Source organism: Apodemus sylvaticus, chromosome 12 (assembly GCF_947179515.1).
Source record: "Apodemus sylvaticus chromosome 12, mApoSyl1.1, whole genome shotgun sequence".
Lineage (NCBI taxonomy): Eukaryota > Metazoa > Chordata > Mammalia > Rodentia > Muridae > Apodemus > Apodemus sylvaticus.
The window spans coordinates 67,191,116-67,207,354 of NC_067483.1; the positions used below are offsets into that span (position 1 = coordinate 67,191,116).

Consider the following 16,239-nt stretch of genomic DNA (forward strand, 5'->3'; position numbering starts at 1 on the left):
GGGATCCTTTAAAAAAAAATGTGACCTGTTAGGGAACAGGAAGATATGGGGTAAGCTGCAGAAACAGGAGTTCATAGGACTCATAGGACTGTAGAACCAGGTCCATACACAAGTGTGAGAAGCCCAGTACAAGAGATGCCAGGAGAAGAGACAGAGGCCAGGATACATGTATCTTACTCAGCTCCTTCAACATTTATTTACACCAGAGAACCAGAAATGGGGTGTCACTTTAAGACTGGAGTGATGAGCCATGTTCCCCATTAATTCACTGGCAAGAAGAACATTCCATCTGAGAACTTTATATTACTTTCTTTTAAAATTACTCAATATTAAGTCTTTAATACTACTTCCTTTTAAAATATGTCTTTAAAGTCAAGATGGAGCTGGCTGCCTCTTTTAGTGCTTTTAACCTTATCCATGTCCCCAGAGGCAAGGTGATGTCATTGAGAGCCTGATTCACTTGAGAAACCCTGAAGAAGTTACCCAAGATGGGAGTGCAGTGCCAAGCAACTCCACTAGGCTCTCCATCTAGCTAAAGGGCAGACCATCATTGCACATGAGGTGTGACATCTTGGAAGATCGTCTGTCTCCAGACCCCTCTCTACCTGTGACATCGCTGCCTCAGAGTTCTACCACTGAGAGATTTCACTGTGCTGGAACATGGTCTTATTTTCATAAATAAATTTGCCAGATATAACTTGACACATGCTATCAAAAATCAAGAAAATGACTGGAAGCTCCTAAGGAAAGGGTTCTCAGTTTGTCCCTCTGTGACAGCAACCAGTAAACTAGAACTAACTAAGCCCCAAATCCTGTTTGCTGGCCTTGAGCTTCACAGACTTGTGGGAGATAGACCCAGGGATTTAGAGATGGAAGATCTATAGTAACTCATGTTCACCTGAAGCCAACTAAGCCTACAGATGCCAGATGACTTGCTTATGTTTTGCTGGCAAGAGACAACTCCTGCTGACTCCTCTACCTTCCCCATTGTTCCCCAGTAGTAGCGTAAGCATGGATTTCCTGGCAGGAGCAAGTGATGTATTCTCCCTCCATCATGGCAGTTCTTGCAGTGCAGCTGAGAACACTGGCCACGCCCACTACCCTCCAGCTTAGACTAGCCCAGTGGTACCTGCTGTGTCCAATGCTGACCACAGGAACACTCCACTTTTCTTCTCCACTATCTGTCTTCATCTTAGTTGTATTTCAAGGCCCAGCCCAAATACCTTCTTCTCTGGCTGCTACAGTCCAGCTGAGTCCATCTTTTGAAGCTACTCTTACTTAACAGTGGACAGTATTGTCATAAGCGACTCTTAGATTCCAGTTTGTTCACGACAGTCCCCAGAGTCAACTTATATGACTCTAAGGGACAGATATTAGAAAGCATGATAACTGGGTTCTAAACTTAGCTCTGTTTTGTACTAACTTTGTGTTTAAGGGGTGGCCTTCTCTAAGCCCATATTTGTTCATGAGACAAGGTTCATAAGGACATGAACAGGTCTGCATAAAAGGTACAGTTAGTACTATCCGCTTCGTCATTAGACACTCAAAATCCTTGTTTTAACTTTGTCTCTTTTTGCCTTTCTTTTATTCTTCTTCTAGATCACCTAATACTTGCAACTCAGTATTTGCCATAGCACAGGTACTCAATAAGTAATTAACTTCGTTTCCAGGACAGATGCTTTACTGACCCTCAAAAGGTGATGTCTTATCACCTCTCTTCACATCCATAGCCCATAGCCTTGTGCCTGACACAAAGGGGACTCTCGGTAACTTACGGAGTAGATGAGCTATGTGCTTTAGGGATTCAGAGAAGAATGGCTATGTAGTGAAAGAGTTTAGAGAAGTGTCAGCCCTCAAGCAGAACAAAGAACATTCTCTAAGGGATGGAGAATAGTGACTTCCGATGGGATGAATTTTCCAAGCTTTTGTTACTAACAGGAACAGAGCCATTTATATGCTCCCACTTGCAAGGGTTGAATGGGAAAATAAAAGGAGTATTGATGGAGAGCAATGGGGTCTTTAAAGTGAAAAATCCTTCAGAACGCTCTCTGTGCCAAGAGAGAGAAGTGTACCAGATACGCCTTGGATACACATTTTCTTCTCCCCCAGACCTGCTCTTTATTTGCTGGCAATGAGCAACAATTCACTTGTAGCTCAGGAAGAGAGCTGCAGAAAATCAAAGAAAAGCAGCAGGCATAGGCCTATAAGAGAGTCCTGCTTTCCTGCGCCCTAGACAGAAAGCCTGGGAAGAGCGCTTTAACTGCTGCTGTTTTCTGGGAGAAAGCAATTCTGTTGTAAATTATTGAACATTTCATTTAAGCTTCATAAATAAGAAACTTGAATGGAAACATTACATACCAGATCCACTCGCAACATATAATTTCTGTCTTATTCCCCTGATCTGCTGCCTTTTGCCTATGCTGGAAATTTTCTACTTCACTATAGTCAAGTGACGGTCTTGATCTTGAGTTGTTCCCTAAAGGTAACCTGATTTATCCGAACAGGGATGTTCTGGGAATAGTGAAATATATTGATGGCAATGAATGTGTGTTTTAAATGAGCCTGTATGCACTGAAATCACCTACTTAGTATAAAGACAGGTACTGAGATCAGCCAGAAGAACTCCTCACTAATACCCTGATGCAACTGTAAATCATGGTTTGCATCAGAGTCAGGGGCTAAGCTTCATGAAATCAACAACAACAACAACAACTGCATATATATATACCTAAAGGCAACATGTACCTACCTGTGCACTGATGGATAAGACCAGGTAAGAATCACACAGAGTGTGAACTGAACTAAAGCTAGAAACAGGTGGAGCCTTCTGATTTCCATACAGCATTCCCTGTTGTTAAAACTAGCCGCTGATTAATGAGAGCTGTCTCTCTCTCTCTCCCTCTCTCCCTCCTTCCCTCCCTCCCTCCCTCCTTCCCTCCCTCCCTTCCTTTCTCTCTCCCTCTCTCCCTCCCTCTTTCTCTTCCTTTCCTTCTCTCCCTCTCCCCCCTCTCTCTTTCTCCCCCTCCATCCCTCCCTCTCCCCCACTCTTATAAATGTTATACTAGGTTGAAAGGTTGTCCATAAAAATCCATGTCCACACAGAACCTACAGAAATGACAGTATTTTAGGAAGGGGTCTGTAGTTATATGATCAGTTTAAAATGGGTTCATCTGGAACTCTAATCTAGTGTGACTGGTGTCATTTTAAGATGAGGGAATAGACACAGAGGAGGAAAGTCACGAGATAGGAGGGGAAGAGATTGTAGAAGCACTGTTTCAAGCCAGGGAAAGAAATAAGCATCATCACAAGATGCCAGGAAAGGGCAAGGCAGGATCCTATAAGGTCCTGCCCATACCTTCTTCTCTTACATCTGGACTGTTGCAGAATATGTTCCCATTGTGTGAAGCCACCAGTTCGTAGTAGTGTGTGACAACAGCCACAGCTTAAGATAGATAAGGATGGATAACAGACTACCCATCCACCCTCATGGGATGAGATGACGCCCAGACACACTCAGACGTGAAAAGCACAGTGTGACATAAGCACAAGACAGTCTTACAACCCACAGTCCTCAGGAGCCCCGGGCAGGCCTCATAATGAGCCCATTGGAAGGACTTAGCCTGAACACTGGAGGGCCCTGCATGGCAATTAGATTATTTTTCTATAATCTAAGTCTTAATAAATGAGGGTGAGTTTGAAGCCAGTTATAGTAGAAGGGTAATGATCCCCAAAGATCTCACATTCTAATACCTAGCATCTGTGACTTTTTACCTTCTGTGATAAAAAGACCTTGATATGGGGAATCTGTTCTGCCCTATCCATGTGGGTCCTGCTTAGTGACCTTGCTCCCTATAGGCTGGATATAGGGAGGATGGAGTCAAAGTAGACATGACAGTGGAATGTGAGATCAAAGACCATTATCAAAAAGGGTTGATAATATTAAACTTCAGTCTTTGAAGGAAAATTAAGAGACAAGAGACAAGAAATGCATACAACCACAAGAAGCTAAAAAGGCAAAGAAATGGGTCCTCCCTTGGGACCACCAAAGGAATACAATCTTCTGAGCCATCTTAGATTTCAGACCTTCTCAGTTAGAGGATCATTAATTTGTATTGTCGTGAGCTACTAAATCATGGCAATTTGTCACCACAGCAATAGGAAAATATTACATCAATCAAGCCGGCTGATCTGAAAACAAATGTGAAACAGTGGAGAGAAATACTCCAGAGAATTCCAGATGCTCTAGGAGCCTGTCAGCGATCCTTCCTAATGAACTCCCAAGGGATTTCCTGTGAGGCTTATACCCTATAATTTTGAATTTCCTCCATATTCCAAGTCTAGCAGAAGTCACTGTAAACTGTAATTGATCAGTAGCTTAAATACCCTAGACTGAGTTACTGCTTTGCTGGGGAGTTCACAATTACTGGGCTTCTGTATGAATCTATGTTAAAACCCTGAAAGTCCCATGTTCACAGGAAAAGTCCATACAGTATGGCTTTCTAGAAGTGACTCTCAAGCCCCCATATTGCCTCAGGACTTGTTTGTAAAACATATAATAAAGTCCTCACACACACACAGTGAAGAAACTCCTCCCAGGCTCATGTCTCCAGTGTCCCTATTGGTTACATTCTCCTCACACCTGCACAGTTTAAACAAGAGTCTACTTCACTGTTTCAGCCAACCTGAAACACATCCACACAGGAAACCGTTCTAGACATGACTACTCTTCCCAAGGACACTAATGTGGGCAGCCTCCCTGCCTTTCTGAGTGGGACCCATAGCAAAAAGCCACTTGACTCTGGCCAGCTCAATCCATTACTTCATATGCTACTTCATTCCAAGTAGCAAAATTGGGATTTCTTAATAGGTAAAACTAGGAGCAAACTGAAAGTATACTAAACAAAATATAAAGAGGAATTTATGACCATGCTCCTCTCTCCTTTTAGTCTTCTTCATTTCATACACCTGTGTGTATATATATGTATATATATGTACACATGCATGTATACATACATACACACACACACACACACACACAGAGACAGACAGATACAGAAAGATAGAGAATAATGCTTGTTTTTGCATTTACATATAGATCTGGTTCCAGGGACAGAGTATGGAGTTGGAATATCTGCAGTAATGAACTCGAAACAAAGCATTCCTGCTACCATGAATGCCAGGACTGGTAAGTTGGAGAATGGTTAAGAGGATGACCAGGCTGTAAGCATATAAGACTGTTAGGATCACCATGGGGAACCTATCCCAGAGAACAAGAGTCTCTGTTAATAATTATCGCCCAGTGTCAGCATGTACCCTGTGCCTGGCCTGACATCTGAAGTCCCACTCTATTCACCAAAGACCTGTGTGTGATCCACAATCAGAAGGACTGCAGAGTAGATATGAAAACTCCCCAACAGGCTGATGCTGTAGCAGATTATCTTTCTATCTAATCTCCTTCATAGCAGGCAGAGTGTGTGTCCTCAGTCTGTAACACAGGGCACTCAAAAAGGTTATTGGAAGAAAGGCCTAGACTTAGAAACATTCTATACAATCCTAGAGCAGCAAAAAAGTTCCACATAAGATTCTTACTGCTTTGAATCCAACAATTTCCCTTCCAAATCCTTGGGAAACTTCAAACTCATTTCAGTAAGCTTAGATATAAATATCTTAGACTGAGCAGGGGTGGGGGTTGGGGGCTGGATCAATCCCTGTCCCCAAGGTTCAGCCTAGCATAAACAAATGTGCTAGAGGAACACACTAACAAGAGGTTCCATTAGTCTTCAGACCTGTACACCTGAGGTTAAGACAAGCCAAAGAAACCTGAGTCAGGGAGGGGAACATGTGAAACTTACTTGCCAAGAACACCTTATCCTATGTGGTAGTGGCTCCTCTTTCTCCATTTGGCTTACCAAGGGAGGATGAAAGAAAACAAGTATAGAGCTCTAGCAAATCAGCATCTAGATCTATCCCAGTAGGGGATGCATGCCAGTGTCACTGCTAATAATGCCTTTCTGCAGATTGCCCATCTGTTTAGCACATCACTGGCCATCTTTCGAAGGGAAGCTATTAAAAAAATGTGAGAAAAGTATCAACCATGACAAGCTAGGGTTCATGGTCATTAGGTCTACTTGACAGCCTGGAGACTCTACACAGGGTAGTCCGATAACTAGGGCTGTCCTATGGAGCCAGTATGAAATAGGCCAATTGCCAAGTGAGGCTGTACATGCCTGTAATCTCACACTCGAGAGGTAGAGGAAAGGGGATCAGAAGTTTAAGGTCATCCTATGATACCTAATGATCCCAAGACCTGCCCAGTCTAAATAAGACCTTGAATGAATGAATGAATGAATGAATTTTATTTTTTTATTCGATATAATTTATTTACATTTCAAATGATTTCCCCTTTTCTAGCCCCCCCACTCCCCGAAAGTCCCGTAAGCCCCCTTCTCTTCCCCTGTCCTCCCACCCACCCCTTCCCACTTCCCCGTTCTGGTTTTGCTGAATACTGTTTCACTGAGTCTTTCCAGAACCAGGGGCCACTCCTCCTTTCTTCTTGTACCACATTTGATGTGTGGATTATGTTTTGGATGAATTTTATTTTAATCCACAGAACTTGACAGTCCCCGAGACCTCATGGTAACAGCCTCCTCAGAGACCTCTATCTCTCTCATCTGGACCAAGGCCAGTGGTCCCATTGATCACTACAGAATTACTTTTACCCCATCTTCTGGGATCTCCTCAGAAGTTACTGTACCTAGGGATAGGACTTCATATACACTAACAGATCTAGAGCCTGGAGCAGAATACATCATCTCCATCACTGCTGAAAGAGGTCGGCAACAGAGCCTGGAGTCTACTGTGGATGCCTTCACAGGTACCAGGGGAGCAGACATCTCAGTGAGGTTCAGGAGTAATTAGATCTTAGCATGAGGTTATTCAGATGTCCCAGTCTTCCAGAAGAGAAAATTAAGAGATGTGTAAGGGTGTGGGGGTGGGGCAGGCAATTAATATATGCATGAAAGAAAATGTTTGAGAGTAAAGGGAAAGAATGAGCAAAGATCTGAAATTTTATGTCACACTTTTACAGCCTAGACACAGGAGCTGATCTATTTCTCCCTTCCTGCATTAAATCAGGGGAATGCTAAAGGCTCTCTGTCGCATTTTTCCAAGTTTAAAATCCTGGATCCATATTATGAACATTTTACCGAGTTACTTCTTGTTTTATTAGATTGGACTGTTCAGTAGGTGTCTTGGAAAGAGTAGACTAGCTTGGACTGGAGTGGGAATAGGAGGTAGGACCTCTGAGCCAGCGGGTGAAAGTGTAACCCTCAATAGCATAGAGGGAAGTAAAAAATCTCTCCCCAGTGGCCTGCTACCACACATGTGCTTCAGAGCAGTCAATCTTCTCTACTCCGCAGGCTTCCGCCCTATCTCCCATTTGCACTTCTCTCATGTGACCTCCTCCAGTGTCAATATCACCTGGAGCGACCCATCTCCCCCAGCAGACAGACTCATTCTGAACTACAGCCCCAGGGATGAAGAGGAGGAGATGATGGAAGTCCTCTTGGATGCCACCAAGAGGCACGCTGTCCTGATGGGTCTACAGCCAGCCACCGAATATATAGTGAACCTTGTAGCTGTCCATGGGATGGTAACCTCTGAACCCATAGTGGGTTCTATCACTACAGGTGAGGCTGGAAAGGTTGGTGAAGAAGGTTCTCACATCTACCTTTGACAAGCAATACAATCTAAAAAGGGAAGCATTCAAGAAATATCAGAATGAGTCTATGGCTATAGACTTCTATGAGTTATTCTGAAGCAGGTACTTCTTCCAGCACTGCATAAAAGACATGATGAGAAACTCCAATTTGAAAAGTAGGACAGGTCCAATGCTCTGTGGGCTCAAGTCTTGAATGCACTGGTCCTAGATTTACTAATCTAGGGAAAAGGCCTGGATAAAGCTTGTCTCCAAGGGAAACTTTCTAAGTAAAAAGATGATGTTTCTATTCTGGAAAGTCATTTCTTGCCTGCCTAATAAATGATTCTTCCTCAGAATCAACATAGAGCTAGCATGTAACCATGTAGTTACCTAGCAGTCAGAGACAAGAGCTGATTTTCATATTGTTCAGAAGCCATAGAACTTCTATATGAATTGGGCCATTTCTCTTTGATCATTTGCAAATGCAATCCCAAATATGACATGTTTGCACATAAAACACCTATGTTTAGATAGTTCCCTACATACTGACAAGAACTCACAACTTGGAAAAGTATGTTAAATAGTCAGTGAGTTTGACCCCACAGTTTAAATGCACCATAAGTATATACCATAAATAAAATATAACTTAGGAAAGTATATTCATTTAGGATTTGTGCTCAAAAATCTCTCTACATTTAATAGGCAGTTTTTCCAAGTTGAACCAAAAGTAGCTGCTGAAAACTAAAAGAGAAGAGCAGAGTTATGTCTTTCCAAGAGAAGTTTCCCTTAGAGAAGATCATTATGTGATTCTCTCTTTGAAATAAAGCACACGAACTTAAAAGGAAGTTTCTAGTTGTTGTAGATAGCTAGTAGTTGTAGTAAAAAAGCACAGACCTTGTCAGTTTAGCTTCCTGTTGTTAGAATATTCATAACTAACTTTGGTCATAGCTCCGATGTTACAAGTGTGACATCACACTGACTGTCATGTTAGGGATGCCCAGTTAGTTGTGTAGGGTCATGGCTGCCTGTGTGACACCAGCTGCTCAACACAAATCTAGGAATATATATCCCATTTTCAAACTGTGTTTCTGTCTTTTCCCCACAACTCCCTGATCTTTGTAGGAATTGATCCTCCCAAAAACATCACAATTAGCAACGTGACTAAGGACTCCCTGACTGTTTCCTGGAGCTCTCCTGTTGCGCCTTTTGATTACTACCGAGTATCATATCGACCCACCCAAGGTAATGAGATGATTTTGTTTCTCAAACATAAATATGGCTTGAAGTTGGGTAGAGATTATTAAGCGGACACAATCCCAACTACATGGCATAGGACCCCACTGTAGCATATTCCCTCAAATTGAGAGTATATCCATGAAGAGATGAAGAACAACAGAGAAACCATGAGCTCACCAACTCCCCTCAAAATAAGCTTGACTGTATCACCAAGAGAGTCAAACACTTTACCCCTGGAAATAACTGGACACCATTACCTAGGCTGTGCAATGAAAAACAATGAACTCTATACGACTTTACCAAGAGCTGGGGCTACATGTTCTTTTTTTTTTTTCTGTTTTTTATAAGTTTATTTTTTTATTGATATCTTTTTTATTTACATTTCAAAAGATTTCCCCTTTTCTGGGTCCCCACTCCCTACAAGTCCCATAAGCGCTCTTCCCTCCCCCTGTTCCTCCATCTACCCCTTCCCGCTTCCCTGTTCTGGAATTCCCCTATACTCTTGCACTGAGTCTTTCCAGAACCAGGGGCCACTCCTCCATTTTTTTTGGACATCATTTAATATGTGGATTACGTCTTGGGTATTCAAAGTTTCTAGGCTAATATCCACTTATCAGTGAGTGTATACCATGATTGATCTTTTGAGACTGGGTTACCTCACTTAGTATGATGTTCTCCAGCTCCATCCATTTGTCTAAGAATTTCATGAATTCATTGTTTCTAATGGCTGAATAGTACTCCATTGTGTAAATATACCACATTTTATATATAAAGAACTCAAGAAGGTAGAACCCAGAGAACCAAATAACCCCATTAAAAAATGGGGTATGGAACTAAACAAAGAATTTTCACATGAAGAACTTCGGAGAGCTAAGAAACACCTTAAGAAATGTTCAACATCATTAATCATTAGGGAAATGCAAATCAAAACAACCCTGAGATTTCACCTTACACCAGTCAGAATGGCTAAGGTCAAAAACTCAGGAGACAGCAGGTGTTGGCGAGGATGTGGAGAAAGAGGAACCCTTCTCCACTGCTGGTGGGATTGCGAGATGGTACAACCACTTTGGAGATCAGTCTGGCGGTTCCGCAGAAAACTGGGCATGACACTTCCTGAGGACCTGGTTATACCACTCCTGGGCATATATCCAGAGGATTCTTCAGCATGCAATAAGGGCTACATGTTCTATGCTGAGCATAAAGTCTAAGACTAGAATCCAGGATATGGATAAAGACCCAGCAGAGCCAGATGGAGCCCTAACGGGAACCACAGTGATCCTAATTCTGCCTTTGTAGCCAGCGGATGAGTCAGAGAAGTTGGCTGAGAGCTTGCCTGCATACTGCCAGTTCTTGCTGGTATATGAGGCATTGTTAACAAAGTGGAGGCAATGTTCATTTCCAGCCAGAGGTAGGACAGTTTTCCAGACTACCTTTCTCTGGGCTGTATAGTGCACTTTTTGCAATTCTGCCCATTCCACTGCCACTATACTGATATGCCCACCTCAGAGAAGATCAGTCTGATAGAAACCTACATAATAAATAGCTCATTTACTTCTGTTCTAAGAAGCCCATAAAATGAAAGAGTGGGACCAGCATATAAAATCTATTTAAACTTCACCATTACCATCTTATGAACCATTTATCTGCTTTTCCTATTGCATGTTGAGCCCACACCCATCTGTCCCAATGTACACTGAGCCATGGACTCACTGATAAGAAAGCTGTTGAACATTTAGTGATGGATTTTGTTCTTCCTCAGTGGGGCGGCTAGACAGCTCTGTGGTGCCCAACACTGTGACAGAGTTCACCATCACCAGGCTGTATCCGGCTACTGAATATGAAATAAGCCTCAACAGTGTACGGGGCAGAGAGGAGAGTGAACGCATCTGCACCCTGGTGCACACAGGTAAACATGGCCCTCTTGCTAAGTGTCGGGTCAGGACATAAGCAACAGCCTTGAAAGAAACACAGGAAGCAGAGTGAAATCATTCCAGCTCAGACTGAAGATACTGGCTCCGGGGCCTGAGGCGCCATTCCTTGCCTCCTCTGACTCACGGTGTCCTTCAGGACAAGTTGTGGTTTCTCTCCCCACAGACTGTTCTGTCTAATAATAGGAGTTTGGTGAGTCACACTTGAGGGGGAGTCTTGGTGGTTCAGGTTAGGAATGTTCACGGAACTTCCACTGTGAAGAGTGCCCTTTCAAAGACTCATGATGGAGACAGATTCCACCGCAAACATTTGCATCATAGGATCCCTTTAAGACTTGGGGGATGGAGAAACTTAAGAAAAGCATTGTTATTCCAGTTTCAGGAAACTAGGGGGTGGAGTGAGATTATTCATTATATACAGCCACCCCATAGTTGTGCTGCCTTTGCTCCAGCGAAAAGGCTCTAGGGCCATCACCTGTATGAAGGCAGTAGAGGGAAGGGTAACCCCTCACGGTGTCCCCAGCTGCTGGCAGGAACACTGTGTAGTCCTTGTTCTCCTGTAGGCTGACTAGTGGGATCGAAATGCCCCGTGTCCTCAGGCCACTTCACAGAAGGAGCTCTAAAGGAAGGGAAAGTAGGGAAGAGAAATTCTCCTACCATGTCTTTTTCAGAAAACTAGCTCTTTAGATAAGGCTGAGGACAGGGCTCCCTTTAAGAAAGGCCTCTAGCCTTCCTTCTCTGGTCCTGAAGCAAATATACCACATAGAATTAGCAACGATATGCTACAGATGTCACTGGAAATCACAGTCATCAGCTTCTATCCTCAACATTGAGAACCTTCACGTTAAACCAGTTTCCACTACACATAGGAAAACATTCAGCCTGCCTCATTAAGAGAACACCTGGATTTCCCAACACTGCTTAATTTCCCTAGAGATGGGGTTTTCTGAAGGAGAGAAATGTGCCTAAGAAATCCTTGCTTGGCACTTGTGTTTACTCTCACAAGCGCCAAAAGAGCATCTCTTAACACAGTGGCATAAACGTCTTTCAGAAACATAAAAATGTACCTTTCTCAGGGCAGCACGAGGTAGTCTAATCTTTCCTAGTCTCCCTCCTTCTGGGTCTGTGACTGTAGATGCACTAACTATGTTTTGTCAATGATCATTAAAGCAGGCAGTGGATAAATGTTGACCAGAAGTAATGACCATTGAGCCAAGAGAGCCCTTTCCTGCCCTCCTGAAAATTCTGCTAAATTTTCTCATTGAAAATCATAAAATGTATTTCGAGAACACTGTGTTCCTGAGATAAGAGTGCTGTGACTCAGGCTAAAAGCTAACTCCTGGGATTTTTGGTCACAGGCAGCAGACATCTCAAAAGTAGAAACTCAGCAGCGCACCAAAGCACCCTGCCATCCTTCAAGTTAGTCAGACTGGCTCTGGCATCTTCCAGTAATTGTGCCGCACTCAGAAGTGCCTTTGGTTGTTTTAAAGTAATCACAGTGATCTTAAAACTTATAGAAATGACAACTCATTTAAGAGATGGTACACATCTCAGAAATCACCCAACCATGTACTCATAGGAGCTGAATTTAAAAACGTTTTTTGAAATCACAGATTACAAATAAAATTAAAAATGTTAAATTGTAAATGTTTTTATTTCTTATTGTTACTTTGGATGTGGAACATAAGCCAAAGGAGAAGAAAAACATCAACTACAGCTCATTTAATCAAAGAATAGAGGTAGACCATTGGTAGGTCTTGATTCCCAAACATAAACTGTCTGACTCACGTTGAGCTAACACTTAAACTGTTCTAATAGCATCCATTTTATAAATACATTCCAACTTTATGAAAAGGAAACATGTAAGGAAATCCAAGAGTTACAGCCTGGGTGAGTAAAATCATAATTTGTTCGCGAGCAAGCTTTCTTCCCCTGACAGGCAATCTTGGCTTCCCTGAGTTTGTATAACCCCCCCTGGCTCTCTATGCAACAAAAAGGATGCCCAGAGCACAGTCTGGAGTGAAGCTTGTGGGTGGTGGTGTAAGAAGTGGCTACAACTCTGTGACCACTGGCACAGGTGCCCGTACACTTCCACCACACTTCCTGAAGTTCACAGACACAGATCTTTCCACAAAGTTCACTCTTGCATGTGTGAAAGAACAAATGGGCTGGAAAGCAGGATTATCTCGGTAACTAATGAATCATAAAATTTTCTATAGCTTCTTTACGCCATGTGGATTGAAATGTCTGAAGTACAATAGAGTATTTTGAATGTCTGACTTCCCATTGAACCCATCAAAGAATTCTGCACACAGGAATTGAATGAAATAATTTAAAAGAAGGACTTAGGGCAATTGGGAGAGAAGTGGGTAAAATAGGAGAAAAGGAGGAAAAGAAGGGTATCAGTGGAGCCAGACAGGTAGAAAAAGAATCAGTCTCCTCTCCATTATTTTACCCAGCACAGTGACAGATGTGTACCACATAGGAAAATTCTGATGGTTTATGGTACTTACACCTAGCAGTTCCTCTTTCTTTAGCCTGATAGTCTCCTGTCCTTTTGCAGCCATGGATAGCCCCACAGATCTGATCGCTACTAACATCACGCCGACAGAAGCCCTGCTTCAATGGAAAGCACCCATGGGTGAAGTGGAAAATTATGTCATCGTCCTCACACACTTTGCAAGTGAGTGTCTGCAGGTTGGGGTAGTGAGGACTGGAGCTACAAGTCAGTGTGGGAGTTAAGTAGTGATTCATTTTTCCCGTCTGAAAGTCAAATCAGAAATTACCTTAGGTTAGGGAAATTATATAGCCCTCAAGCCCTATAGAATCCAAAAGATATCTCCCAACTCCTGTAAACAACCGACGAGGAGAATCACAAATTCTCAGTATGAAAAGTTCAAGGAAGGCAAGAAACCAAGAACAAAAGCCAAAATCAGAGCTAACTGAGCTAGGATTTTCACCAAAGTGCTACAGGCAAGATGGGAACTTTCTAGATGTTTACAGAGCAAGAAACATACTAAGCAATATATCTGTTGCACTGGTCTTTCCTACTCACACCCAAACCAAAAGTTTGAATCAATACAAAAATCTGTATATCAATGCTGTTTTTATTATGCTCATTCATGATATACTATTTGAAGTTGAATAGAGACCTCAAAGCACCTGGGCAGTGTTTGGTGGTGGCAGAAGCAGGCAGATTTCTGACTTTGAGGCCATTCTGGTCTATAGAGTGAATTTCAGGACACCCAAGGTTACACAGAGAAATCATGTGTGTGTGTGTGTGTGTGTGTGTGTGTGTGTGTGAGAGAGAGAGAGAGAGAGAGAGAGAGAGACAGAGACAGAGACAGAGACAGAGACAGAGCAAAACAGAAGCATATTCCAAATATCTAGGCTTAGGGAAAATATTGCTTGGCCACAATTAAACATATGATCACAGAATTTTTGTGGGTTATAGTGAGGAATCTAGGGAACAAAGATACCAGAGAACAGAAGGCAGGCAGATGTCTTGACTTTCAGAGATGAAAGAGAAAGCCAATTCTGCAAGCTGCAAAGAATAATTTATCGTCAAAGTTTGGGAAAATGAAAACGAACACAGGCTATCAAACAAACTAGAAAGTCATTACTGTACATACACTAGCAGGTTCACAAAGCTTCCTTGTTTTGTTTGTTTGTTTGTTTGTTTGTTTTGATTGCTTGGTTTTGCAACTCTGTTAGCACATTTGTATTTCAGATAGGCATTAGAAAACTGAGTATCATTTAATCTTCAGTTAAGATAGAAATGTACATGATAAACCATGAGTTTGGGTCGATAGGAGTATGGCTGACTGCATAATCCTGCTCAGAGAATATTCTGGATACATCCCAAGCCCTCTATGTTCCTGCACAGCCAGTCTCAACTCCTACCATCCCTCTGTGCATATCATGATCCAGCATTTTTTAAAAACAGCCCTTTTAAGCCTTTTCAAGCTTACATGCATTTGCCCATGTGTCATTTTCCCCACCAAGAAATTCTCTCCCCAAAAGTCAACCTAGAAAACCTGTCTTTCGGGTCTGAATGACAGCCCTATCTTTTCTAACAAAGTGCCCCTGAGTCCCCTAAGGCGGTCAGGCACCTGCTCAAGGTGGCAATGCCCTGCTCCATCCTGTCCATTTGCATCCATTCACTCAGCAAATGCTTTTGATAACCTCCCATGGGCCACGTGCCGGCAAAGCCTAGGGAAATTCTGAGGCAAAGCATGAGTTCTTATCTTTATGGAACTTACTTCTAGTGATGATGCAGAGACATCAATATAGCTTGACATGAGCTGTGGCATAAAATATGCAAGACAGCATAGTGAGCCTCACCCAGTGGTCCACCATAATTTAGGATCAGGATAATGAGGGGAAGAAAGGGGCAAGATCTCAGAGGGGGTGAAAAGTCAAAAGAGAATTCGAATGGAAAATGCACCCTTTCTGTATTTGGAGAGAGCTAAGCATTTGAGAACCCGCCATAGTTGAGTGCAGTAGAGCAGTGATGGACTGCAGGATATCACAAGGAAGGACAGCAAAAAGATGGGCATTATCTATATTCTCCCAAAGACTTTCAGATTGTTTGAACAACCTTCTATACTTTGTTCCATTTGCCTTTAGATCACCACAAACTTGAAACATCAGGTCTGCCCTAGTTTGGAAGTATGCATAACAAATTTTGTCAAATGCTGAGTGATTCAGAAATATTCTAATTGTTTAACAGAGGGCTTGGCTATAATCTAATGAACAGTTTCATTAACAGCTTGAACGGGTCCCGAGAAGACATGCTTACAAAATTTGTATATAAAACAAAACCATCATTGATTGAATCCACATTAAAATATTTTAATAAACTGAAACTGTGGTCCAAAATTCAACCAAAGCAAAAGATGACAGATGTAAAGGCAAACTCTGCCCATGGGTCAAAATAATCAACCAGAGGAGTGGTGATAAAGTCATTGATTGTTAATAAATTCAGCATGTAATGGCAATGATCTATTGCTGGCCTAAAGCCTGGAGTAATACAAAGGACAGACACAGAAGCAGACTAACCTGTTTATAGCATTGATCAGCAATACCAACTCCTGATCTCAGTTCTCCCCCAAGTTCTGCATTGCAGCAAGGACCTTGGTAACTTTCTGGTCCAGAGAGAGGCAGTCAGAACTAGGGAAGCTTTAGGAGTGTCATTATAAATGCAATGAGACACAGGGGCTGTATTTTCTCAGGCTAAAGGAAGGAACTGTTGAGGGGGGAATGTGGACAGAAGGAAACAACCAGATAAACAAGAACCATTCTTGTTCTTTGCTTGCAGAGGCCTGAGTAGAAGGTAGAGACACTTTTGACCTCATATACAGAATGCTTTTTCTG

General features: G+C 42.4%; 1 protein-coding gene across 2 annotated transcripts in view; it reads left to right on the forward strand.

Moving 5' to 3' along the window:
• Window positions 1-16,239, forward strand: part of Tnr (tenascin R) — a 75,124-nt gene that overhangs the window by 29,715 nt on the left and 29,170 nt on the right. For both annotated transcript variants that reach the window (XM_052200407.1, XM_052200408.1), the window contains 6 exons: window positions 5,096-5,185; window positions 6,611-6,874; window positions 7,419-7,688; window positions 8,822-8,941; window positions 10,695-10,841; window positions 13,427-13,546. In XM_052200407.1, the coding sequence (XP_052056367.1) occupies window positions 5,096-5,185; window positions 6,611-6,874; window positions 7,419-7,688; window positions 8,822-8,941; window positions 10,695-10,841; window positions 13,427-13,546 (1,011 nt within the window). The remainder of the gene's footprint in view (window positions 1-5,095; window positions 5,186-6,610; window positions 6,875-7,418; window positions 7,689-8,821; window positions 8,942-10,694; window positions 10,842-13,426; window positions 13,547-16,239) is intronic.